At 38.0% G+C, this 27,832-nt stretch overlaps 1 protein-coding gene across 2 annotated transcripts in view; it reads left to right on the top strand.

Moving 5' to 3' along the window:
• Sorcs3 (sortilin related VPS10 domain containing receptor 3) overlaps positions 1-27,832 on the top strand; it is a 601,718-nt gene that overhangs the window by 362,166 nt on the left and 211,720 nt on the right. For both annotated transcript variants that reach the window (XM_074078350.1, XM_074078349.1), the window contains exon 5: positions 18,373-18,446. In XM_074078350.1, the coding sequence (XP_073934451.1) occupies positions 18,373-18,446 (74 nt within the window). The remainder of the gene's footprint in view (positions 1-18,372; positions 18,447-27,832) is intronic.

Raw genomic sequence — 27,832 nt, 5'->3', positions numbered from 1 at the left:
AGCCATGTGTATGAATGCATGCATGTGCTCCATCTGCCTGCTTAAGAATACCTTCATGTGGAACTTTCAGACAAAGTGTGTAATAAAATGGTGCCGGTATGCCTGGTAAGTAACATTCTTAACTATTATAGGGTCAGGATCTGTTGCTTTGAGAGTACAATAACCTTACAGTTTTATATTTTCTTTGTTTATTTCCCTCCTGGATTTCCAGAGTAAATTCTTTTTGAAAATGCTAGCCTCTAACTGCTGCACTGAGGGGAGTAAGGGAAAGCATTGTGTCTCATTTTTCAGTTTCGTCATTGTCAGTGCTGGGAGCAGAGAGAAAGGTAGGAACAAACCCAGAGGAAAAAGTACCCTGCCTTCAACAGAGATATTTCTCAAGGGAGCTGTTTTTTCCCTTGCTCAGACCTTGGAGGAATTTATGTTTTGTTTGTGGAGGCGATTCTCTGGCACAAAGGCTTTTAGCTTTGTTAGAATCTCTCCCCCAGAGTGGCTCTAGGTTGCACTGTAAAAATAACAAGTACATCATCTGGAGGCAAGACCCTCAGGTAGAGTGAATCTGGGAGTGTTGGCCCTGAGAACTGTGGGCTGTCCCTTGAGCACAAACACATTTATGTGGCACTTAATGTTTTGGTGGCTACTGGCCTGCCCAGTTAGGTTTCTCCTAAGGGTGCTTTCCCAAGGAGATCCTAGGAGCAATTTAATTATCACCCAAACTACTTGAGCTGAAAATATTTCGCTGTGTGTTTTTGAGTCCAACACAGTCACCCTTTCTCAGCTCTTTCTCTAGAGAATTAGAAACTTCTCCAGCAGATTAAAATTTTGGATTTCACTCTAGTATTCTTTCCACACAGCCGTGAACATTGCCTGGCATTCTCTGACTTCAGAACTGTATTCACTTTTTTTTTTTTTTCTTTTAAAGCCACCTGTTTCCTTGTGTTCTCTTTCCCCCAGAAGTCTCCAAGTTCTAGCAGGGCAGTTGTTTTGTGTTTCTACCTTATCTTTAGCACTTCTCAGAGCACGTAGGTTAGGCAATTTATATGTGTTGGTTGCATACTTCATGTAGTTTTCTCTGTCTTCAGTTGCACACATAAAAATATGAAGAAAAAGTTAGTGTATACAACTCTTGACATCTTACAAACTCATTCCTTCCCAAGTTTGAGTGGCAGTAGTGACACCCCTTTTTGCAGGCTCAATGTCTTAGAGTCATCCTTGAATTGTCATTTTCTCTCAAACCCAACCTCAGTACAGTAGCAAAGCTTATCACTTCCACTTTCAAAACATATCCCAATCTCAGAGCTGCCCATGACTTCCCAATCTGAGACCTCACAGCCATTGTGTTATCAAGTCTTATCAACATTCCCTCCAGGGTATTCTGCAAATTAGTCCCTAACTCCACCTTTGGAACCTAGTGTCAGCCACCATTCCTCTTCTCTAGACCGATGCACTCATGGCTTATCCAACCTCACTGCCATCCCCATGGTTTCTCACTTTCTGTTGTCATACAGCACCTTCAGGCTGATCATGGCACCTTATCCTTAGGTGGACTCACCTCTGCTGCCTAGAAAGAGCCGGAGACCCTATCAGGGCAAATGGGCCTCTTATATGAGCTCATCCCTGGCTTTCTCTCTGACTTCATCTTCCCTTTTCTCTCTCTGATTGAGTCATTCTGATCTGTAGTGTTCCTCAAATGTGCCACAGAAATTCCCACTTCACGGCCTCCTCCCTTGCCATTCCTCCCTCCTAAATGGCTCTTTTTCTCAGATAGTCATTTCTCTTGCTCTTTTTTTATATTAGTGTATATTTAATGATAAAGAGGTTATGCTATTTTCAGGCATTCATATAAAGTACCTTGATCATAATCAATCCCCAACACCCTCTCCTTTTGCCCTGCCCCTTCTACTGGTTCCCCTCCCTGAGCTCTCTTGCTCTTTCATTTCACTCCCATTTCAGGTGTCAGCTCCTCAGAGAGGTCTTCCCTGGCCACCTCAACAAAAAGAGTATCACTTAAACTGTCCTCTTATCCTTCTTTAATATTCTCAGCAGTTCTCTCTGCATGACATTATACAGCTGATCCTGATTATTCACGGATTCTGTATTTGCCAACTTGCTGACTTGCTAAAATATATTCATAATGCCCAAAGCAATACTCACTGTGTTTTTGTGATCATTCACAGGCATGTGAAGAGTGACAAAAAGAGTGCGTCACCCAATGCAGTGGTTTCTAGCTGAGGTCCACTCAGGCTACACTCTGCTTTCTTGTTTTAGTTGTCATATGTACCGTAAGCAAGTGTCCTTTCTGTGGTCTGTTTCTTATTACATTTTTCATATTTTTGTGCTTTTTAAAAATATTTATGATGACCCCCAGGTATATTGCAGAGGGGTTGCCTAGTGTTCCTAAGCACAGAAGGCTGTGACATGCCTTATTGAAAAAAGGCACACATTAGATAAGCTTCTCTGAAGCATGAATTACAGTATTGCTGGCCACAAGTTCAATGTTAATGAATCAACAATGCATATTTAATAAGGCGTCTTTAAACAGAAATACATCTGAAACAAGGTTGTGTGCTGATTGATGAAAATGTCACCAGAGACTTACAGAAATCTGCTCCTGTATTTTCCCTAGAGGTAATGTTTCATTACTCACTAAACCAGCAGTATGATGACTTTATAGACCATAACTACCATGGATAACAAAAGCCAATTGTGTGTATATGTTTAATTATGTTTATACAAATATATGTTTGATGTTTGATTATTGTCCATTTCCCCACTACCACATAAACTGTATAAAGCCAGGGATCTGCTGTGCTTTCTCAGAATCTTAGTCATTGCTATATTCCCAGCACTTAGAACCATGCCTGCCTTGTGGAAGGTGCTTACTAAATTACTGATTAACTGAAGAAGCAAATGGATGAAATATAGTCAAGAATATTTCATGGAAAAATCTACAAACTAACAATTTCAGTCTTCCAGGAATTTTGTTTCATTAGATATTATGCTAATTGTCTCACCTTGCCATGACAAGATGTTCACATCTTCCAAGAACCCTCCCTGTGAAGGAGGGATTACCAGCAGCCCAGCCTTTTGATGTTGCCCAGCTAAATGCACACAACAGTCTGGCTTAGAAACTCCATTTGTGGGCACTATGGATCATGGCAGGTGTAGTGATTGAGCCCTGGACCATGAAATGAGACAGCCTATGTGAGAGTAAGTGTTAAGAGTAATGCACTTTAGGGTAAGTTTCTTAGTCTTTTCCCAACCTTTCAATTTTTCCTTCTGTAAAATGAAGTTAACTAGAAGTCCTCTGGCAGGGTAGAGGCACGCTTAATCCAGTGCCTATCACATAATAAGTACTTCCTAGCATCAGGTCTTATTGTTATTATGTGCTTTGATTTCCTAGTGTTGGAGAAATAGGCCAAAAGAATACAAAACCAAGCCAAAAGGCACTGACAATAATATCCCTCATCAAGAACCTTTCACCAATAGTCAAAGAGCAGTATGGCAGACTTTTCTGCAAAAGATTGGAGAGCAAATATTTTAGATTTCAGTGGCTATATGATCTCTGTTGCAATAGCACATCTCTAAAGGAATGGGTTTGGCTATGGTTCCATCAGCCTTTCTTTACAAAAACAGCTGGGCCATAGTTTGCCAACCTCTGCTTTAGAGTAGTAAATTCACAAGTACTAAATCCTGATTCCACGTTAGGGTCACTTGAAGAAGTTTAAAAACATCTATGCTCACATATTGTATATCCCAAAGACTGTGACTTTATTTTTCTTGTGTGGGGGTCCAGTCATCAATATTGTTTAAAAGTCCAGGAAATTCTAATGTAGAGTCAAAAGCCACTGAGTGCATTATTAAAGCCATGAACTGAAGATTCTCAGAGCAGCCTCAAAGCAGATGATGCCTTCCTGCCCCCACCCTAGCTCCTTCTTCATTCCATTTTAGCATCAAGGGATCAGCATCATTTGAAGGCTTCAGGCAGTGATTGCCAGGCCATGGCAAGTCCTCTTTGCTTAATGCACAGAGCATATCACTTTTGCATTTAGAGTGAAGCCTAATTATCTGTGTAATAAATGAGTTGTACTTTCAGGGCATACAGTCCAGCTGTTGCTCTGTGTTTTAGCTGAGGCTGTGTTTTTGCTGTCTCATTGTGTTCTAGCAGTGGCAAGTGGACAGAAAAGCTTTGAATAGAAATTGTCCCTCTCCTTTCTCAAGGTCCTAGCTTCTTTGATGGAGCTGAGAGTATGTTCCAAGAAGTCACAAGGTCTCTGGCCTGTGGTCAAGGCTCTGGCTCTAATAGTCCTAAAAGAAGCTGTGACATTCCCAGCTATAAGAAGCTCCAGATATTCAGCTGGTCATTGTCTACCTGGGACGTGGGGATAGATGGGATTAAAACAAGGGGGATGAGCTTGGTCCTAAATGTCAAAGCATCCTTAAGAATTATCTAGGAGAGAGTTTCTTATTGCGTGGTGTCTCTGCATTTACATTAGTCATTTGGGAGCCTCTTAAATTGAAGAATCTGGGGTCCATGCCTGACCCACTGAATCACAATATTTGGAGGGAGGACTGGAACGCACATTTTTAACACAGTATCTGACTAATTCTAAAATTTGAGAGCTGCTCTTCTGGAATGAGACTTTCATTCTTTTTATGTGAGAAAACAAGAAATGTAAAGTCTCAAAACAGTAGAGGTGGGTCACTGATAGAGCTAAGACTTAAATCTAGGTCTTTGCATCACTAGCTAAGTGATGTAACTGGCTTCCCCACTCCCTAAAAAAACCTCCTAGAGGTTTTGAAACTATAGACATTCTTCATTGCTCAAAATTCTGTGGGTAGGTTAGGTGATTTTTCTGTTCTCAGCTGAATTAACTCCTGCATTTGGGCTGTCTTCCACATGGTCTTTCCCTCCAGCAGATTAGCACAAGTGTACTCACCTAGGGATGACAACATTCAGCATGATGCAGGTATCCTAGGCTTCTTAGGGATTATACACAGAAGTGAGACACTGTCACTCACACCACATTCTGATACCAAAACAAGGAACAAAAACAACCTAGATTCATGGGTAAGGAAATAAATGCTTGCTCCCACAGAGAGATCTGAAAATCCCTTGACAAAGGTCTTAGATACTGGGAGGCAGAATGTACCCAAGGTGCCACATAGTCTCGGTCCTTTCTATAACATTTGAGTGCCTTTATAAAAGTCTTTTGCAAATGTTTTGTGAGCATCACCAGTGAATATTCCCTTGGATTCTATTCCTAGGATTATTGCTCTTGGACGAAGAATCAAAAATCACGTATCTAAAGGGACCAAGAACTCATCAAGTTTAAACCTCATCTGACACTTTAATTTCCTGATAATATCACATTGATCAAAATGTTCATCCATCTTCTGCTCAAATGCATCATGTAACTCCATGGAGAATCTGCTGTAATGTGCAGTAGCTCCTCCTAGCTGCAGAGTTCTTATCATTAGGATATTATTTCTTACACAAAGCCAACATTTGCTTCTGCCTAGTTTTAGCTTTTTGTCATGCTTCTGTCCTCTGATGCTATGTGAAGAAAGTCTCCCCATCCCCAGAGCAACCTTTTCTCACCTTCAAAAATAGGTTTAAACCTTTTCACTCACTGGTCGGTTTTCTGTCTCAAGTTTCTACAATTTTCCTCCTAGGATATGCATTTGGACTCTCTCACATTTTAGGTTGTTTCCTTGAAACCAATTACTTCTCAATGGCAGCATATTGTTTTTGGAGTGATCACTGATTTTTATGCTCAGATGCCCTAGAAATTGCTTTGGGATCTTCAAAATAAATCTTTTTTGTGTGGTACTTGGGCTTGAACTTAGGGCCATATGCTTGCAAGGCAGGCACTCTACTACTTGAGCCATACCCCAACCTTTTTTTGCTTTAGTTATTTTTCAGGTAGGATCTTGTGGTTTTGCTTGGGACCAACTTCAGACTGCCATTGTCCTATCTATGTCCTCACATGAAGCTGAGATCATGTCTATGTGTCACCTTAACTCAACTGCTTTGGTATCAAGAGCAAGCTTAGAGCAGTCACGGGCTTCAGTGTCCTTCTTTAGGAAGTGTAGACAGAAATCACCTTCAGAGTTTATTGCATGTCAGCTGAACTAGATGGCATATACAGAAATGTCGGGGCAACTTTAATATATTAGGTTATTTTCCCCTTTCTCACTCTTCTATGAGGCTTTAAAATACATACTATTTTTCTTTTAATATCTTCAGTTGATTTGAACTCTTATATTTTAGTTCACTGTCAATGCTAAAATCATGAGCAAATTTAATTGCTCATATTTCTATCTTGAAATATGCTTCAAATGTTGTTTTATATGGTAGGAATAGTGAAGTCTTCATTTCTTCCAAGTTGAAGACTGTTCTGATACTTAGAGATAGTAATTTAAGTTAAATAAATGATCTGAAAACTATGGGATTTAACTTCTTCTCACCTCTTTTAGATCAGGCCTTTGAGAAGGAAAAGCAATCCTGAATTTGGAAAAGAGTTAAGGACAAATTGGACATAGTGAAAAGGCCAGGAAAGAAAATAAAGTGGATGGTGACACTAGGATATAAAGTGAAACCAAATCTATTACTGAAAGAGAAAACACAGGTGAAGGGTGGGGAGGGGAACGTGGATCAGAACAAATAAAGTCAGCTCACCGAGGAACCAGATTTCTTTTTGTTCAAAGGGTAGAGCTTAATGTGAGACATTTCTGAATTGTACTGTGTAAAATGAATAGACTCTGATTGCAAAGGAAAATGGTCAAGGGAATAGGACTGTGGAGACAAAAGAATGGATTTTAGTAAATACTATGTAAATTTTTGAAAGATTGTCTTACATTACTATTAGCTAAGAAAATACTATTCAGTATAAAAGATAGTAAAATGAGTTGTGAAAATGATTTGTAAATAAAGGTGCTAGATAAATTCAAGATGTAATATCATTCATGCATGGCATACCCAAATGGGCCATTATTTCTGTGAGGTTATGTTAGCTTGTTTTTCTTTTAAAATCAAGCAAATAATAAAAAGACAGCATATCTTAGTAAAAAGAGTATTGAGTTAGAGTTGGGAACTTGGGTTTGAATTCCAGTTTCACAGCCACCTTACCTGTGTGACACTAGGTAAGTCATATAGGATTTTTGAGCCTTGGATCCTCATGTGTTTTGAAAAGATATGTCGAAATTATCTCTTATGTCATGTTCATCTATAAAAATTAATGACTCTCTGATCCTATGTGGCTGGGTATCCTAGTGGTAGTATCTGCAAAAAAAATATCAAGATCTCAGATGGGATCCCTCTTTATCAGGGAACTTCTGATATACTTGAAAAGATATCTGAAGTTTGAATCTGTAATTGGATGAATCAATATTTGGATGAGTTAAACAAAAGCAGCAATAGAGCTGTAAGAGAAATCTATTAAAAACTGGTTGGATACGAATGTTAACTATGAGAAAAGGGAGATACTGTGTAGAGGATACTCTTTCTTTCTCACCAGCTTCTTATACTAATGAATTTTATGAATTTTGTTTTAAAAGCAATTGCAACTCCTGATTTTTAGTGCTGTAATCTTACCTTTTTTGGTCAAATATGCCAAGGAAGACTTCATGGAAAGGACAGAATTAGAGTAATATTGAAAGAAGGGTAGAATTTAGACAGATTGGGGAAAAGAAGGGGTGGCTAGAAGACATAGCTCCTTAAAAGACCTAGAAAGGGATATTCATGTGTTCATTCAGCACAATTCATTGAGTGTTTACTCTCTTGTACCTGGTACTACATTAAGCACTCAAGACTATTAAGAAGATATCCCCACCATCTAGAAAGGAAAATAGACATTGATCATGTAATGAAACAAGCATATATTTCCAACTTTGATGATGTTATGAAAAAGGAAAACAAAGAGCTATGAGAGCAAGTGACATTGGGCTTGATGCTATGTGGGGTGAGAAGTGATCCATAGGAAAGCTTACCTTAGGAAGTGTTATTTTGCCTATGGTGTGACATTTTAGTAGGTGTTAAGTATACAGAGGGAGGCAAAAATAGAGAAGTGTGGAGAGGAAGAAAAGTGTTCTAGATAAAGAGGTACAGCATGTGATAAGGCCCTGAGATGGGAGAGTCCATGGTATGTTTGAGTAGCCATCAGGGGCTACTGTGGCTAGAACGTGGAAAATAAGGGGGGAGGAGAGCATCTTAGAGGAAAAGGTAGGTGTAGGAAATAAACACAGCGTTACCCACTTGGCAAAATATAGACAATAGTATCAGCATGACCCAGTTTCTGCATGCTTAGTTGGAGGAAGGCATTCTATGCCATAGGGTGGGCATTGGGATTCTGGAGCAAATTCTCAGATTGTGTTCCTATATGTGTTCTCAAATAGGCCTCTAAGGGCATGAAAATCTCTTCCAGGGAGTAGGATACTCACTTGAGAAACAGAAGGATTTTGTCATCTAAAAATACTTGTAGTCTATGAAATTGCATGCCTGGTTGGAAGGACAATTCTGAAGAGTCATACAAAGCCATGGCCAAACTCGGGCTTTCTATGTTATCTGACAAGGTCTGCTGAGATCACTTTTTTGCAAGTATGACTTCATACAAGACTACATATTTTCCTCTCTCTTATAATTGTTCACTATAATTATAATTTATAATAAATGAAAACCCTGTCCATGGATTGTCTTTTCATGTCAATCCCAGAATTCTAATTGCTATAGGAACCTAGGACTGACCACAGGTCTGCCTTGTAGTCACCATGCACAAAACACACGGGAGAACCTCATATGTCACCCTCAGCAACAGCAACTAGTCCCTTATGTATCAATCATTTTTCCCCTCTCCTCCTCAAACTAGGAAATGAAAATGTATCTCTGGGGACAGTGGTGAATGAGAAGATGACAGAGGTAGGGTATTTTTCCAGAGGCTCCATTTCACTTAAAGATTTGTGAAGAAATATACCATTTAGTCTGATCCAGATATATTTTAGAGAAGACAACAAAATATGCATGGAATTTTAAGATGAGAATTAGAAACATGAAAATATTTGTCCTTTCATCAAATTGTTTAAGATCAAGTCCCCAGATTCCTGGTGGGATGCTTTAGTACCTTTGGCCATAAGGACATGCTTTGATAGAAAACTGAGAAGTAGTAGGTCTTAAAGTTCGTTTTTAGATACTGTTTTTAGGATACCCTGCCTTTCTCACCAACTTCTTACATAATGAATTTTATGAATTTGCTTTGAAAAGTAGTTTTTTTGTTTTTGTTTTTGGTGTAGTAATCTTGCCTCTTTGGAGTTCAAGGGGAGTGTTTTGAAATTCAATAAACAAGTGTGTACCAACCTACATTTTTCTGCATTTATAGCCTTCACTCTCACAGCCAATCTTTAAGTCTCTGTTTTATTCTTATGTCTATGTTTTTGTGGAGCTGTCTCGTCCCCTTCCTCTTCAATGCTTTACATTACCTTGCTTAGATCCCTTTTTGTGTCTGTTTTATTTTCTCTTAGCTGTAGAAGTTGGACCAATATATTGTAATATGGCCCAAGTGAATCATACTCTTGTAGAGGGATGAGCTAATGTTTCAGTTTTATTTCCAACATCTTTCCTTATGACTGGAAGTATTCATCTTTGTTATCTGTAATTTTGGGATGGAAGTTGTTCTTTATACCAATTCCTACTCACCTACTATGGCTTACCTCATGGATCTGCCCCAGCCTAGCAAAGCTAGCATTCTTTCCTGTAAGCCCTCTTAGTGTCTCTTCTCTAACTCTGTTGTCATGACCTTGCTGTACTGCAGTTAACCTATTGACATGTCATCTTCTTGCCCAAGTTTTGAGTCTCTAGAGATCAGGGAATTTGGTTATTCATCATGTAATCCCACATAGCACTAAGCTTAGCACATGCTAGGCATTCATTTAACACCACATAAATGAATGAGTGAATGATTTCAGTTCATTGACTAAGTAAATGAGTAATTTATAACAATCCCAAGATTTCAGTTTACTTAGTCAAAGAACAAGTCGAATGTCAATGAGCAAAAACACATAATGTAAGAGAATGTATTTTATAATCCAGAGTCTTAAAAATGGAATAGATGATACCTCAAGGTAGGGTTGCCAGATAAAATATAGCATACCCAGTTAAATTTTAATTTCAAATTTTAAAATAGTGTATTTTAATATTGCATGAGACATACCCATATAGAATATTTTTTCCTGAAATTTAAATTACCTAAGAATTACATTTTTATTTGCCTAACCTAGCAATCTTACTTCAATGTTTAATAGACCCGTTCTCTTCTTGAGGCATTTGTATATTTACACTGAGATTCAGGTTATAACTTGTGTCCCTTAGGTAGCATCTGGCTATTTGAGTCAAGGCATATCTTATTTCCCCTGAAGTATATTTTAACTGTTTGAATTTATTATCAAAATTGAAAAATGTAGAGATTTCACAGAAAATAAAAGTAAATTTTCTGGTTCTTAAAGATGATAAAAGTCTGGTGTTACTGAATCAACTCTCCTCATTAGCTAAGGAACAGCTAAGCCCAGTTTCAGGTGGAGCATAGCTCTCTGGGTTTCCTGTTCCTTCCTAACACTATAGTGAAATTCCATTGTCAACAGAATCACTACATTTGCACTATGCTTTCCTTAGAGTGGATGGAAAAGTAAAACCTTTTTTTTGTCTCTATCAAAAGCAGGAAAACAAAAGACAGCCTTAGAAGATTGTTCCAATAAAAACTGGGAAAATCTTCCTCTTGCGTAAGCAAAGAAACTTTCTGTCCATGTTAGAATGCCAGCAAAATGAACCCGTGTCTGAAGAGTGTAAATAATGGCAAAGTTCTTCCCTTCTCTTTGTGTTTTCACATTGTGGGCTTGAGGCCATTGTAAGTTCATGATCTTCACTAGAATGTAAGATCTTTGAAGGCAGATACTTTTTGTCTGTTTTGTTCACTGATGTGTCTAAACCTATAGAACAGTGCCTGGTTCTTAATAGACATGTGACCAATATTTGTGAAAGGAAAGAGTAAATGATGTAACTCATCTGAGAGAAAGAAAACCTCTATTGCTAGAAATCTTTGAGAAGAAAGGAAAGATGTTGCTCTCTGCAGAAGAATACCAGGGCTCCATGAGCAAGCAGTATATGCTTGTTTTTAAAATTTCTTCATTGCATAGATGTCTTGTATCTCCAAAGGCAGAGGAAAAGAAGGTGAGAACAGAAATTCTAGTCTGGGTCCTCAGAACTTTGAAGAATATGGGATGGTTTGATTCTCACTGGTAATCAGGAAAGAAATTCTTTAGAGAATATTTAAGGGAGGAGCCAGAGGACTCTGCCTCTGTGTGACCCTGGTTTCTCTTCAGTCTGTTGTAAATACTACCACAGTCCCAGGGGTTTATTCCTACAGTCCTACATAGTCCAGCCAAGGCCTCCTACCACCACCCTTGTGCTTCCAAAGAAAGATGCAGAGATGTCTTATTTTGAGCAGAAACCAAGTTTGTGTGTGTGTGTGTGTGTGTGTGTGTGTGTGTGTGTGTGTGTGTGTGGTGATGATTTGATGATGATGGAACCCAGAGTCTCAGACATGCTAGGCAAGGGGTATACCACTAAGCTATATCCTCCCAGGTTATTTTATTTGAAAGACAATGACCATCATGAGCATAATTTAGCAGAATGCTGCATAAAACCCATAGGTTTTCTTGAAAAAAAATAGGGCAATTAAAGATCAGGTTTGAACTTTCCTATGAGGAAAGCTTTTAGATAAATATATTCCAACTCATCCTTTCTTCCTAAGTGGGAAATAGCCTGGCTCTTAGAAATCTGGCCTGATCACCAAAACATCTCCTAAAATGTATATTTTCTTGCCTCTTTTGACTATGCCCAGTTGTGATTCTTAAGAATTCACATTTCTTAGAAACTATCTTTAGAGGTGGGTCATGACGAAAATGCACAGGGGCATAAAAATGCCAGAAAATGAGGATTTGATTCTCAAATCCTCAGGTTTACAATTCAGTAATCCTGCCCTAAACCAGACCTTTGGCCTACAGCTAAATACATAGGTCGAGACCAGGAGGCAACAGAGGAAAGGATCATCATTAACTCTCTCCAGCTGCTCACTCCCAGTGGTGGGTATGAGATGCCTGTACTAGTTTCCCAGAGCTGATGTAAGTATCACAAACTGGCTGACTTAAAACAATAGCAGTTTATTGCCTTCCTTTTCCAGAGGTTGGAATTCTAATATCAACATGTTAGCAGAGGTCTGCTTCTTCCTAAACCTCTGGAGGATTTTTTGCTTGCCTCTTGCTAGCATCTAGTGGTTTGTCCAAAATGTTAGATGTCCCTTGGCTTATAGATGCATCACTCCAGTCTTCTGTGTTCATGTGGCATTCTCCCTGGATAACTTCACATTATTTTCCCTCTGTGGCTGTCTATCCCTTTCTGAGGACACCAGTCATGTAGACTAGGGTGCACTTTAATAATCTCATTTTAACCTGATTATATCTGCCAAGACTCTGTTTCCAAATAACGTCACATTCTGAGATACTGGAGTTAGGGCTTCACCATGTTTTTCTGGGAGAATATAGATACAACTCATAGCAATTCTTGATGCTCCTAATGAGCTCATATTATTGTTGAATTCAAGCTTTCTAGGTACAACCTGTTGTTCTTCCTGTGGAATATTTCATTGACTAAATTGCCTTCTTCGTTCATCAGCTCTCAGATGCTTTTCTCTGGCAGGCTGATGTAATTAGGGAGATAATAACTGAATCAATAAGGAAAAGAGCATGTTCTTTCAGATTTTCCAGCTGTTCTGATGATTCACTTAGTATTCTTTCTGTGTTTGTTAACAGATATGAGGCCATGGTATTTAGTGGGAGAGGGAAAAGGAAGGGATTTGGTTTGTTTTCTGGTAATATCCAGGGGTGATGTTTGTTTTTGTTGGGAGGGGACTTCATGAGCAGGACGTGACATCACATATGTACCTTCGTAGAAACAAGGACTGCTTTTAAGGATGTTTATTATTTGCAAAACAAACTTTGTTTTTATGTCGCACGAACACATTCAGTTGAAACTACGTAGGGCTGTATAAACACAATGTGAGCCAATGATCAAAGAAGAATTTAAAACTATCCATGATAATTTTTATGAAATACTATCCTGTGAAAAATTCCATATTGGTTTGTCCAATTCTTGTTTCCGCATGAAAACATTGGAATTTTAATTTTTGGTCTTTGAAGAATTAGTTTGAGAAATAAATATAGTAATATAGACTTTGAAATCAGAAACTTACTAATATTAAAACATAAGTAGAATAAAAGGTAAGTTTCTCTTACTGTTGAACTATAGTACATATCCATTGTAAAAGAATCTGAAAATGATGGAAAGCTTAAAATTTATATACATTGTCCATAATCCAACAATTCAGAGATGATCACTGCTAATATTTTGGCATATTTCCTTCTAATCTTCTAACATGTTTGAAGTTTTTGCAATATTAAAATAAAGTTGATATTAATATATGCATCTTTTGTAATATATTTTAAGTGAATGATATATCATGAGCATTTTTATATCATTAAATGATCTTCAACAATTTACTATTGAATTTCACTGTATGCTTCATTTTCATTTGAACGTTCAAATTTTAATATTTTTAACTACAAAAGTAACACAATGCTCATTAGAATTTAAAAAATTTGGATGACCAAAAGAAGAAAATGCTACCAGGTGGTTCAGGCCCATGATCCCAGCCACTTGGGAGGCAGAGGTTCCAGACAAGTTCAGGCAAAAAGTTTGTGAGACCTTGACTCAACCAATAAAAATAGCAAGTGGGTATAGGAGGATCATGCTGTAGGCTGTTCCGGGCGTAAATGCTGCAAGGCCTTATCTCAAAAATAACCAAATTATGGGATGGGTGTATGCCTCAAGTGGTAGAGTGCTTGCCCAGCAAGCATGAGGCCCTGAGCTCAAACCCCAGTAACTGCCAAAAAACTTAAAAAGCAAACCAAATGAACAAAAACCCAATTGCCCACAATTACCATCACAGAGATCGCTTATATTACACTTGGCAGTATAATTGTATGCATTTCTATCTTCTAACCATAGGCTTTTTAACCTTTGTGACTGGGTATAGTGATTGTTTCACACTTTCTGTGAGTAAAGGAATGAAGAGTCCATGATTGATTAAATGAACAGGAAGAAGAAACATGTAAATGAAGAGATTGCAAGGATATGGCTTATGGTAGAAGAAAACTGCTCTTTGTACTCAGAAACTCACTGTAGGTTGAGAGACAAGGGAGCTAAACCCAGGCCGTTAATGAATTGGAGCCTGCTCTTTCTGTTCATCCGAATTTACCTCTAGGCAGAGATTACAATTAATTTTTTCCCATCAGTCAAACTGAAGAGCTGAAGAAGCAAAACCAGAGACAAGGGAGTCAGGAGGTGGAACAAACTTCGATGAGGAGATCAGCACCTTTCATTCTTTCTGTGTTAGGAGAAGCATGACACTAGAAGAGCCATGCTTCTGCCATGTGTGGGCACCAGGAAGTGCTCTCTCTCCAAAGGACTGCTCTAAACTCCAACAGTGTCAGTCTGATCCTCATGGTTTTTGCCTGGTCTATCTCTGGAGTTAGCAGCTGGGGAAGATATGATCATGCTGGGTTTTTAATTCTTTTTTAGAAAGGAATTTAAAGGCTTTTTTTTGCTATGATTGGAATCAGAGTTGACCATGTGTGGTCTTTGGGTTATAAGTTGGGAGACATGTTTCCTCAGTCTGTGCATCTGTCTCTCAAAAACCTGCCATAGGAAGGAGAGTCAACCATTTTTTAAAAACCCTACATGGAACAATCAGTATTTGAAACAAAATATATTAGTATGGAATGGTCTGGTTTTCATGAAATCTTTGCTTTTATACATATGTAAATACATATCTATAGATGATAGAGCTAGATATAGATAGATGATAGATAGATAGGTAGATAGATAGATAGATAGATAGATAGATAAACAGCCACAGGTAGATATATGGGTGGATGGATAGAAAGAGAGTCAGGCATGTAGATGATAGACAACTTCTATCTGCTTTTGGCCAGAGACCCTCATCATATTCCTCCTTCTTCCTTAAAGTTCTTCTACAAGGTAAGCTCAAGGTATTGGCCATATTGGCATCTTTGTACTTATTGTTTCTTCTGCCCTATAAATCTCCATCCATTTTTCCTCCTATCCACACCAGTTGTCTCTAATGGCCTAGCTCATGACATATTTCTCCAGGAAGTCCCATTGTTCTTTTTCTACCCATGCCAATCTTTAAAGTTCTAGAGATTCACCCTTTGCCCCATGTTCCTCTGTGATTTGGCATACCTATGTGTATGCTAGGAGGTCAAGGAAGGGGATACTATTTTTACTTCCTAAATAATTGGCTGGAAAGCACAGAAACACAAATACCACACAATCTACTTTATTAAAAGTAGACCTGTTAGAGAAAAGTTGAGATTAGAGGTTCACCGGGCACCAGGGCATAAGAAGGAAGATGGTGATCAAAGGGTACAACATTTTAGTTATACATGAGGAATAAGCTCTAGTGATCTATTGCACAGAATGATGACCATAACTAATGTACATTTCAAAATTTCTAAAAAAGTAGATTTTAAATGTTTTTACTGCACACAAAAAATGGTACATATTGGAGATGATGGATTTGTTTATGAGTGTGATTTAATCATTCTACAATGTAAACATAACAAAACATCACTTGTACCCCATCAATATATAATATATACAATTATTTTTCAATTTTAAATGAAATAAAGTAATCATATGTGGTCTTATGTGCCGTGTAATTTAGTGCTTTTAGAACCAGTGTTGCTTTATTCATTGAGTTGGTGAATGAAGAAAGGAACTAGGGAACAATGGTGAGTAGTATTGCCATATGCAGAACTGGAAATACATAGGAATTAGAACTTATTCATAGTGTGAGAGCCCAGTTTGCTTGAACACTGTGAAAAATGGTGCACAGAGGTATGGGATAGTGGAAACTTGTGATTAGCTAAATCAGGATTGATGTCCCAGTTTTCCAGATAGCTACTATAGTCACTCTGTAGCATCAAGTATTGATAACTTCATCTCTAAAATGGAAATGATAACCATGTTATAGGTTTTGTTGAGCACCACAAGAAATTACATATGGCAAATTATATATAATAGTATTGCATATTATTATTATATATAATATTATTACATATATTATATATATTACATTCAGCTATCTATTATCTATCTATATAGCTGTCTAGCTAGCTAGCTAGTTGTCATTTACTAGACACAAATAGATTTTTTACGGTGCCAGGGTTCAATACATAACTTGCTGTATTAAATTGAAATGAGCACCAAACTTTCTTACCCCCTTAAAATTTGAGATTATCATAAGTTCATGCTGAAATTTCTTTATGAGCTTTGATTATGGACTTAGAACTTTACAAATGGCCAGGTTATCTGAGGGTGTTTTACTTAGAGCATAGTCCTATAGACAAGAGCAACTGGGGATGTTATTTTAGGAATATACTTCACCTGTCCCTATAATAAACTTAAGGGCCATTGGCTTCTGGATTCCTCAATTTCCCTCCCTATAAACACTTGTAATAAAAAGAGCATAAACATGCACAAAGGTCATGGAAGGAGACTTGAGCTAGACATCAGGAAACTTAAATCCTTAACTTTGCCAAGATTTTCATGAAATGGGACGTTAATATGCTCACCTATTATATGCCAGGCATTATATAACCATTGAAACACAGAGGTGAATTAGCCATGATTCCTGCTTCTCTTGTGATTCACAGCCTAGCAGGGTAAAAGTTACTCTTGCTTATTCTCTTACAGGCTGCTGGCCTATTCCTAATGTGTCATAAAGGGGTGAGCCTCTATATCCATAAAATAAGTGAACATACAATCTGACTCCATTAACCATGCAAGCAATTCTTTTTATTTTTCCAAATCTCTTTTATTAGTATGTATTACTTGTACAGGGGTGTTTCACTGTGACATGTAAATGTGTGCTTATAGTGTATCTTAATTAAATTCACCCTCTCCATCATTCTCCATCATCCTCCTTCCTCCACTTCTTAGAACAATCTCAACAGGTTTCATTGTTCTATTTTTGTACACATATGCAAAGTATATGGACCATATTTGATCTCCTTCACCCTCCCCCTCCCACTGATATCCACCCCTGGACAAAGGACCTGTTTTACTGGAGATCATCTGGAATTTTTTTCTCATTCTGTTAGTTGCTATCCATTATGACTTCCTGTTTTAATATTATTATTACAGTTAATATACAACAGATATTTCATGGTCATTTATATGTATTCAAGGAATATAACCATAAACAATAGACAAATGTGAATTTGTCTACAACCATATTACTCCATGATAAGTGTTCAGTAGAAACAAAAGGTGAGAAAGAACAGAGATGTGTAGGCTCAGTTGGTTAGAAAAGGTTTTTTCTGGAGGATGTGCTGGTCTTGCATAGATGGGAAAATTTTAATTTGACATAAAGAGTGGCCTATCCTTGCTATCTTTCAAACACATGGGAATGTAAATGAGCCTGGTATCTGATGACAATGAAGAGGTCCATTTCATATTATCTATAATGTATCAAAGCAGAAAGAGAAAAAAGTCAAAGAGCACAACATTTTGCATATGATATTGGTTTAGCTATCAGCTGATGAGCATTTTTACATATATGTCCCACTTTTCTTTTTTTGGTGGTGCTGGGGCTTGATCTCAGGGCCTCACACTTACTAGGCAGGCACTCCTAACCACTTGAGCTATTCCACCTTCCCCTCCTTTTTGTGATAGTTTTTTTTTTTTTTGACATAGGGTCTCATGAACTATTTGCCTGGGGCTGGTTTAGAACTGTGGTCCTCCTGATATCTGCCTTCTGAGTAGCTAGGATTACAGACATGAGGCACTGGTTCCCAGCTGTGTTCCACTTTTCCTGGGAGGATAAACTCTGTCTCTTCCTTATCTTTATTTTTCCCAGAGTGCCTTCAATATGATAGTTGTCAATAAATAGTTTTAAAGTAAATGTTACTGAATTGATTTAGGTTTAGTTAGATACTTTTTGGAGTTTGAAGAAAACAAAAGGCATACTTTTATTAAAGGCTTTACTCCTAAAGGAGACGTTGAACATTGGAAATGGATTTATACTTGCTTGAGAAGGTACCATGATAAGTATGACAAGTCATATTCTTGCATTTTTATCTGGGTGAATTGGGTACCTATGGTGTGTGCATGCACTCTGGTGTTGGAATGTTGCAGGGTGAGGACACCTGTGCTCATGCTCTGCTTGCTTCATTATTTTTCAGCTCTATAGCTCCATGGACTTTGGAAGACGGTGGCAACTCATGCATGAGCGCATCACACCCAACAGGTTTTACTGGTAAGCCCCATTTACACACTCTTGGATAAAAAATTAGCAGACAGCAGAGACTCTAGACAATAAATGAACACCTTCAGCACTTGAGGACAAATGTGTAGTAACTCTTTGCTATTCAAAGAGCAGTTCACGGACAAGCAGCATTCACATCACTTGCAACTTGTTAGAAATACAGAATCCCAGGCCCAATAAGGATTTATGAAACTGGAATGTGCATTTAGCACAATCCCTCAATATACATTAGTAGTTGAGAAACACTGGGATTGAGGAGGTTCATAACAAGGTGCTTTTAACTTACTATACTCCCCTCTCTTTTTTATGCGCCTACTCTACAAAGCAATATTCCCTAAAATTCCCTGAAGAACAATAATTGCCCCAATGCTTCTCCTTCCGTAGGAGTTTCTGTGGTCAAATAAATTTAGCTCATGATTATCCAATTCTGTCTTTCTGTAGTCTAGTGATTCATAGTAGGATACTGAAGACTCTGGAGGAGCTCAGAGGGAAGAAGCCTGCCAAACCTGGGATCACTGGTTCTCAAACTCATTTTCATACAAAATCTTTTTCTCATATCACACCTGATAAATCCTCCATAACAATCTTTGTGGTGCACATTTTTTAAAAACCTTTTTATGAGTGAATCCAAGGTTCAAATGGAAAACTAGCTATTTCTCCTATTCAAAAGTTTTTTTTATATTAATTGATGTTCTTTTATACACGCACACTCTTTTCACCTTGGTTGTTACAAGTTCAGTATAAATTTCCTTGTATACTTCCTGCAATAATGTGAAGATGATTCTTGCTTGCTTCTTGTTTTGGTAGATAAGGAATAGAGATGAGAAAGCACACACCAAAGTATATGATATACTTAATTATTTTAATTAATTATACTTAATTAAAACAAAGAAAACAAAATTTACAATGCTTGAAAGCAGTACTACTCCCAACTCCTTTTAAATATCTTACCTCAATTACCTTGAAAAGTCATGTAATAGCCATTTTATACTTGGCACAACATAGGGATGTTACATGTGTGTGTTTGAGGTGGTGGTGACATGTACCTTTTACCTGTACACAATCACACCCATTTCTCTGCAAGTAGTAGCTTCACCTGTTCACCTCTGGAGCCACAAAACTGTGTCCATAACTAAAAATGATGATTGCCTAAGCATACTGTGAAAACCAGCTGTGTTGTATTGTACCTAGTTCAGAGTAGCTGGAAGAGAAAAGGAGTTGGGGGCTATCACTCTTGACTCAACACCTGGTCTATCCTCAGTTCAGACCAGTGATTCCTTTAAAGAACAATTATTATTTCATCCATAACTCTTATTACAGCTATTATTTGGTCTTTCTTTGGAACTATTAAGATTTTTCATTAGATTGAGGCATAAAAAGGAAGTATTTGTTTCTGATATTGCAGCTGTAGAACTATAGCCTTTTCCCAGTTGTGATGGACCAATTCCTCAGTGTGCCATTACTCAGAAGTCTCTCCCAAAGAAAAGAGAAGGAGGAGGTGGAGGAGGGGGAGGAGGGGAAGGGGGAGGAAGAAAGAAGAAGAAGATGAGGAGGGGGAGGAGAAAGAAGAAAGAAGAAGAAGAAGAAGAAAAGCAGTCTGCCATTTCTGGAAAAAAAAAAAAAACTTTGAGATGAGATGGTGAGACAGTCAGCCAACTAGGAACTCAAATTGATGGAGAAGGAAAGCAGAGTAGACTACATGAGCCATGTCAGCATTTCTGAAGGAACTTAAGTGGAGGAAAGGCAGCATTTTCCTATCTTTTGCAAAGAGCAAGATGAGAATGCTCCAGCTTCTGTTCCCCCACACTTCTTTTATGTATGAGAAAGGATAAATCCCTAGTTCCTGGTAATTGTATTTGTCTCTCTTCTACTCTGTGCTTCCTTCATACATGCCCCCATGGGGAAATATAAAAGTTAGTGTCCATGTCGGCTAGCCAAGTGGTAGCTGAACATTTCATTTTTGTAATTATCACTTCTCTGTTTCTGAGGTGTAATTGCTGTGATTATTCTTTTAGGTGTCATAGGAGTCACAGAGGAAGAGCTCATTTTATACAGTCTGCTTTTCCCCAAAGACAGAATCCAAGGTTGTCTGAAGCTCTTAATCACTTATGTTCAAGAGACTTGGTTTGTTTGCTAGGGGTATATTTTGCACCTCCTTGAAAAAATTCAAAATCTGCATTTCTGGATTATAAAGCAAACTTTGGACTCAATGGGCCATATTTAACTTGTGTTTTCTTCATCCATATAATGAGAACCATGATTTTCTTTTGGTTACATAAAGTTATTGAAAGGGCCAGGTGTGATTAAGTGGATATTGGGAGATTTTGCTTCAGATTTTTAATTTGTAAACTATAAGCCTTTAAGTACTCTGTATTTAAGTACTATATATGCTTTAAGTACTATGAATATTGGCAGTCCTTATGAGCATGACTCATAAATGATCTGTTATGTTGTTTGGCACAGATGTGGGTCCCAGGCCTGGCAGGGCTGTTTTCCCTTGGACCTCTGATAACACATGAATGAGTCTAACTTACTGTCAAGAATCCATACCTAACCCAACATTATCGTCTTCAGCTCCTTATGGAGTTAAATTCCCGTGAAGTTATAAAAGAAAACAAAACAACAAAGAGTTCTAAAACTACTTTAAGAGGGATGTGTGCAGAGTGCAGTAGAATTGAGGTGGTGAGGAACACTGAAGAGAAATCAGTCATGATAAAATAAACATTGAAATGATGGTTGATATTAAAATTTTAACTTGTGCTACATAGGCACATGTGATTCAGAAGACACATTTCCCAAATATTGCTTTGACAAATGTCTTAAAGGTCGATCCTTCATGAGTATCAGGTTTCTTTTTGCAGGCCATCTTTAATAGATGGAAAACTGCACTTAAAGGGGGATTCATGGGAAGGAACATTGTATCCAGAAATGATTGCTGCCAAGAATGCAAGACCATATCCATGCACCATATCTGCTGTATAGTGGCGATTGTTGAAATGGTAGTGAAATGTTTTGGGAATTGCAAGGAGTGATCATTATTACTATTTTTTTCATTAGTGCCCCACCATGCTTGCGGGGAAAGCAGGGCATGGATCATAATGTTCATTAATATCAATAATAAAAGCTTCATCTAGACATAAAAGGTTCTTTATGAATTCCCATCAAGAGAAGTCACCTAGAAATCTTTCACCATAGAATTGCTCAGCATTGATCACATCCCTCAAAGAGGAACAATTGACACAAAAGCTCCTTGTTTATATATAACCCTTTCACTCACTTCATACCGGTCACCAGGTAATCACTAGACCTGTCTATTGCTCTTCATTCACTACCCCAACTGCTCCAGAAATGAGTATTTGTGTGGAGAGCAAACAAGTGGAAGAAGTGTCCGAGTGTTTCCTCTTCATTCTTCCTAGTCTCTGCTCAGGCAGAGTTGTAGTCATGATGGGAAAAGTTTTTTGTTGATTTCTTATTTTTTAAAATCCTACAGAGCTGCAAATGAGTAATATTTCCACTCTTTCCCTGGGAGGTATTTAACAGACAGGCAGGAAGATCGCTTTGGTTTTGTGTGTGTGTGTGTGTGTGTGTGTATCCAATGTGAATACATGTGGCTCATAGCTTTGCCCTTATGGTCCTGCACTCTCTCTAGGTGACCACCATTTTTAGACATCTCTTTCAGTGAGGTCATACAGGTATGAGGCCTTCCTGAATTATCTGTGTATTTGGATTGACCTCATAGTGCCCCTGGTCCTTAATGGCATTCCTGTGAATAGAATCCAAAAACAACAAAGAATGTCTCCTGGGCTTCCTCTTGTTTCCCCTCTTTCCTCTTAGTTATTCTGTGTCCTGAAAGAACAGGATATTATCTTTCTTCTTTATCACTGCAAGAAAATGTTCTGAGAAAGTAATAAACCCTAAGGTGCCAGAGACTTCAGCTCTTATCCCTTTTCTAGGGTATTTGGATTACACATGGCCTGGGCTCTAATGTTAAGTATCCTTGAAGATGTCAAAAGATGTAGATGGTCTAGAAAAGACAGATCATACAGAGGGTATATTGAAACTTGCTTTTTGATCTGTTGGGATTCCTGGTTGCTTACTGAAGAGTGGCTGATATGTAGAGACAGACACAGACCCCAGGTGTCTTTTGAGATGGATCCGTACACTGCTGATTTCTAGTGATGGCTATACCAACAGTTTCTTATCTGCTCTTCCAGAAAAGCCATGATGGATGGTAGAAAGAATGGAAAATCAAAACATATCCCTCCTGGTGTGTGTAAATGGGAGGCCCTAGGAAAGTGTCTTTTAAAGGAGAAACATTTAATATGGAAAAGATAACAGAGTAGAATTCCAATATCACAGATTTCTTCTCTGATCTTTCATTGTTTTGTCTCATTTTCTTTTCTTTCTTTTTGTTTGGATGGGATAGGGTTTGAACTTTGAACTGAGGGCTTTGCTCTTGCAAAACAGGCATTCTACTCTTTGAGCTACACCTCCAATCCATTTTGCTCTGATTATTTTGGAGATGGGGTCTCTTAAGCTATTTGCTCTTGAACTGTGATCCTTCTGATCTCAGCCTCCCAAGTAGTTAGGATTACAGGTGTAAGCCACTAGCACCTACATCTTTTTGTGGACATATGTTTTTTTATTCATAGCTAAAATTTGTATAATCTGCCCTTACCCTCTTAATGTCCTAGTACAGAGATTTTATGTCATTATAAAATCTTTATAATCATCATTTAAAATTATCTTTGCAACATTTCATAATGCACAGATATGTGCTTTATTACTTTGTTTTATTTTTATTGAACGTGGAAATTTTTCAGTTTTTCATCATCATAAATAATGATTGGTATTTTTATGCATAGTTCTTCAATATCTAAGATTGTTTCCTTGGGCCAGTATCTTATGTAGCCTAATAAAAGTTTTTGATTTTTCCCCAGTGTCACCAGAATGTCACATTTCAAAGTAATGATCCCAATTCACTTGACCCTCAGAATATTTCAGAACAATGTAATATTCCATTGAACATTTTCTTCATGGGGCTTGGAAAAAAGCATTGTATCATACAATTCATGAGTCTTTCTAAACTCCTCTGTCCATATTTGTCTCTCCTAAATTCTGATTGTCATGGGGTTGCTTCATCTTTACTCTTTCTTTCCATGGGCTCTAAAACTATTTTGTCTCAGGGTTTCATTGTCCACCATCCATTGCCTTCCATTGTTCTCCCTTCCCCCATGCCCTCCTACAAAGCATCATAGCTCCTCTTGTAGAGAATGACCTACCCTTTCTCCTTTATGATCCATCTACCACCCTTACCCCATCCCCATAAAATCAATGTAATATTTCTTATGTGTATATGCCTTGGAACATGGAGGAAGAGACATTGGTAATGGTTAGGTTTAACCACTACAAGGAAAGAAATTATTCCATCAAAACTCTATGCTTTCAGTATCTTAAAACTTGTCATTCAAAATATTATCAAAATTATAAGCTATTATATACATTCTAACCTATAACATATGATATTATCAGCCTATTAATATTTACTTCCTCCTTGTGATAGGTAGCCTTTGTAACAGCCCCCAATGACCTCAGCTATGGAAGTCATTCCATTCTACAGTCCTGTCCCCTTAAGTACAGACTGGATTTGGAGATTTGATTAGAAGAAGACAATGGTTTTCATCTTGGGTATAGCTTTTTGATTGTATGCTCAAAGCAAGCCATCATGTTATGAGCTGAGCTATGAGGAGGTTTGTGTGCTTATGAACTTAGGGATGTCTCCAGTCAAAAGTCAATGAGGAACTATTTCAACAGCTCAGTTCCAGTGAGGAACCAAATCCTTACCTCAGTCATGTGAGTGAGCTTGGGAGCAGATCTTTCGCCATTCAATCGTTCATATGAGACTGCAGCCCTGATCAACACTTTGAGGAGCCTGTGAGAGACTTTGAGTCAGGAGACCTTGTTGAGTGGGGCCCAGATTCCTGACCAATAAAAGCAATGAGCTAAATATTTGATGTTTTATCTACTAAATTTTGTGGTAATTTATTAACAAGAAATAAATAACCCATTATTTTTTATTGTATTTTAGAACATAAGACTCTTTCTTCCATCACACCCTCCTGTCTACATATAGCTCTCATGTCTGGCACTGATTCCAAACATGACTGGTGTCAGCCCCTGATGTATTTTGCCTATTGCTTTGGCTTGTACTTACCATAGAGAAACAATGCCATGCCCTGGTATTCTTTGCCACCTGTTGCTCAGGCTGTATGGGGTTTGAAGGTTAACAGTCCTGAGAACTCTGTCCTAAGCTTGAGTGGAACTCACTTAGTATAATAAAGTTTCCTGGTCTTGTACTGTTTCATTTTTATTCTTCATTTTGATAACAGAATTATATTTTCTGAGACTATTGTTGATTTCACTTAAGGCATTAGAATATCATTTACTTGTGTCCTGGACACTCGCTTAGGTCAGGTAGCATCCTGGGGCATGGAAAATATAGGGCAGAGAAGCAGGAAGGGAAATAGGAAGTGATTACCTTGAGAAAACATGGCTGGAATGAATGCTTTTTCACTTCTAACCTGAACTTGAGCTCTGAAGATCTCACTTGTTCTGAAATATATCCTACATTTTACTTCAAAAATGGACTTCTTCTATTCATCCAAGATCTTATTTTGACTGTAGATCTTGATTCCTAAAGAACCAACTGCTGAGTCATCCTTAGGCTATTAATGCATTATCCATGACAGACAGAGTTAAAGAATAGCAAGAATGGCTTGAGATTGCTTCCTGGAAAATCAAGATCTTTTCAAACAAAGTTAACATTATGGGCTGAATTTTTGATGCTGCCTCCAAGTGTGCATCCACAATTTTGCAAACACAGTTATTTGCAATCTCAAGTAATGGGATTTCAGTATCAACCTGATATGAGGGATCAGATTTAGAGGCCCTTTGCAAATCAGGATATGCCACAAATAATATTCAATTCAGCTCTCCCTCACATATTTAAATGGTGCAGCAATTTAAAAATACATTACACTTAAAATAATACATGCAGGGTCAGGAGGAGAGGTACGAGAGCTTGGCTAACAAGCAGAAAGTGGTTTTTACTTTGTTGATGAGGGTCACCCATGCTATAGGGCCAGTCAAGTCTTGGCTGTAGAGGAGCTGAAGAAAATGTACTGTTCAATCATTCTGAATGAGGTTAGCCTGGCCCAAAAGACCAAAAATCATATGTTCTTCCTCATATGCAGACATTAGATCAAGGGCAAACACAGCAAGGGGACTGGACTTTGATCAGATGATAAAGTGACAGCATACAAGGGAGGTATGAGGATAGGTAAGACACCTAAAAAACTAGATAGCATTTGTTGCCCTCAATGCAGAGAAACTAAAGCAGATACTTTAAAGCAACTGAGGCCAATAGGAGAAGGGGACCAGGAACTAGAAAAAAGGTTAGTTCAAGAAGAATTAACTTAGAAGGTAACACACATGCACAGGAAATTAATGTGAGTCAACTCCCTGTATAGGTATCTTTATCTCAACTAGCAAAAACCCTTGGTCCTTCCTATTATTGCTTATACTCTCTCTTCAACAAAATTAGAGATAAGGGCAAAATAGTTTCTGCCAGGTAGCCAGGGGTAAGGGGAGGAAGGGAGGGAGCAGCGGGTGTGTGGGGGGGAGACGGCAAGGGGAAGGAAAGAGAAATGACCCTGTATGCACATATGAATAATATAAAAATTACAAACAAAGAAAATGTACTGTTCAAATGATACACATGGTAGTCACCTACCATGGTAGTCTGGTGCAAGACAGAATGCTCAACGTTTTGGATGAAGTCAAGATGTGCTGAACTCATGTGATTATGCCTAACACATTAGAGTTCTGTGAGGTAGAAGAAATGAGACATATATAACTCTACACTTAATGACTTCTACCATGTTTTACTCTTCCTTGAAAATCTGAAAATATTAAACATGGAACTCAAAGACAGCCACATCCATTCATCTAATCCAGTGTGGTAAAATTCCAAGATGCAAATGGAAGCAACATCTTCTCGTTCCTTATCTTTATGAGAGAGAGATGGCTTCCAAATCCTTATTATACTCAGATGACTATGCTAGGACAGGGGAAATACTCATTCTACTTAGAGACAGTGGGATGCCACTGATAATGAACTTTCAGAGGTGAGCAAATTTGACTGTTCTCGCAGTGGGTGAAACTTGAGTCCATTATTGTTCTAAGAGGATAGGGTCAGGAAAGCCCCCATATAGAGCATTGCCTTTGACCACTGTAGTCTTTCTGGAATCAGCTATTTCAGTGCTTGCAGGCTACATGGAGACATTGGGAGAACTGAATACACTGATGATAATGAATTATTCAACAGTCTCGTAAGGGGGAATATGAGGACTGAGAGCCAAGGAGAGGCTTAGAGAGAGAAGAAAGAGGAAGATGTTTTGCTAAGTATCCCAAAGATAAAATTATAAACTGAAGGCTTGGTGACTGGATACTAGATTGCAAGCAGGAGGAACCACTCTTCTCATTAAGGAAGTCTGAGAGTATTCTACTCCACCATGGTTTGGGGCTATCTATGTGTTAGTCTGCTCAGGCAGCCCTAACCAAATACCACAGATTGGGAAGGTTACACAACATAAATTTATTTTTCCATAGTTCTAGAGGCTAGAAGTCTAAGAACATAGTGCCAGGATGGTTGGTTTTTGGTGAGGGCCTTTTTCTAGTTTGTAGAAGGTCACCTGTTCAGTGTGCTCTCATGTAGCAGAAAGAGTACAAGCTCTCTGATATTTGTTCTTATAAGGGCACTAATTCTCTCACAAGGGCCCCACCCGCATAAAAACTTACTTATGGCTTGAAGCCCCATCTACAAATATTGTCACATTGGGGGTTAGGGCTTTAACCTACTTATTTTGGAGAGATAAAATTCAGTATGTAATAAGTTGTAAAACAGGTAGCAACTTGGGAAATACATCCATCAAGAAAAATTCTGGAGCAGAAATGGCTGCAGAGTGTAGAAGATGGAGAGGCAATGCAAGACCTACAGAAATAATTTTTTAAAGGCATAAATGCACCTTAACTACCTTTTTCTGATTGTAAACAGTACAGCTTGTTGTAAACATTCAAGAAAAGGCAGAAAAAAACCCATAAAATGATTACCTGTAATTGCACTGCTCCAAAGATACCTCTTGGAAAAAAATCAAGTTTTCTTCACATCCTGTTTTCCCTCTACTACAGTATAATTTTAAGCATATACTTAAGTTTTACCACAATCAAGATCATGCCGTTTATACAATTGTGTATCTTGTTAAAATGAAATTGAACATTTTCCTGTACCATCATCTTCTTTTCATAACTTTCATGGT

The sequence above is a fragment of the Castor canadensis genome, chromosome 7, assembly GCF_047511655.1.
Source record: "Castor canadensis chromosome 7, mCasCan1.hap1v2, whole genome shotgun sequence".
NCBI classification, from domain to species: Eukaryota; Metazoa; Chordata; class Mammalia; order Rodentia; family Castoridae; genus Castor; species Castor canadensis.
This window is presented reverse-complemented; position numbering and strand designations above follow the sequence as displayed.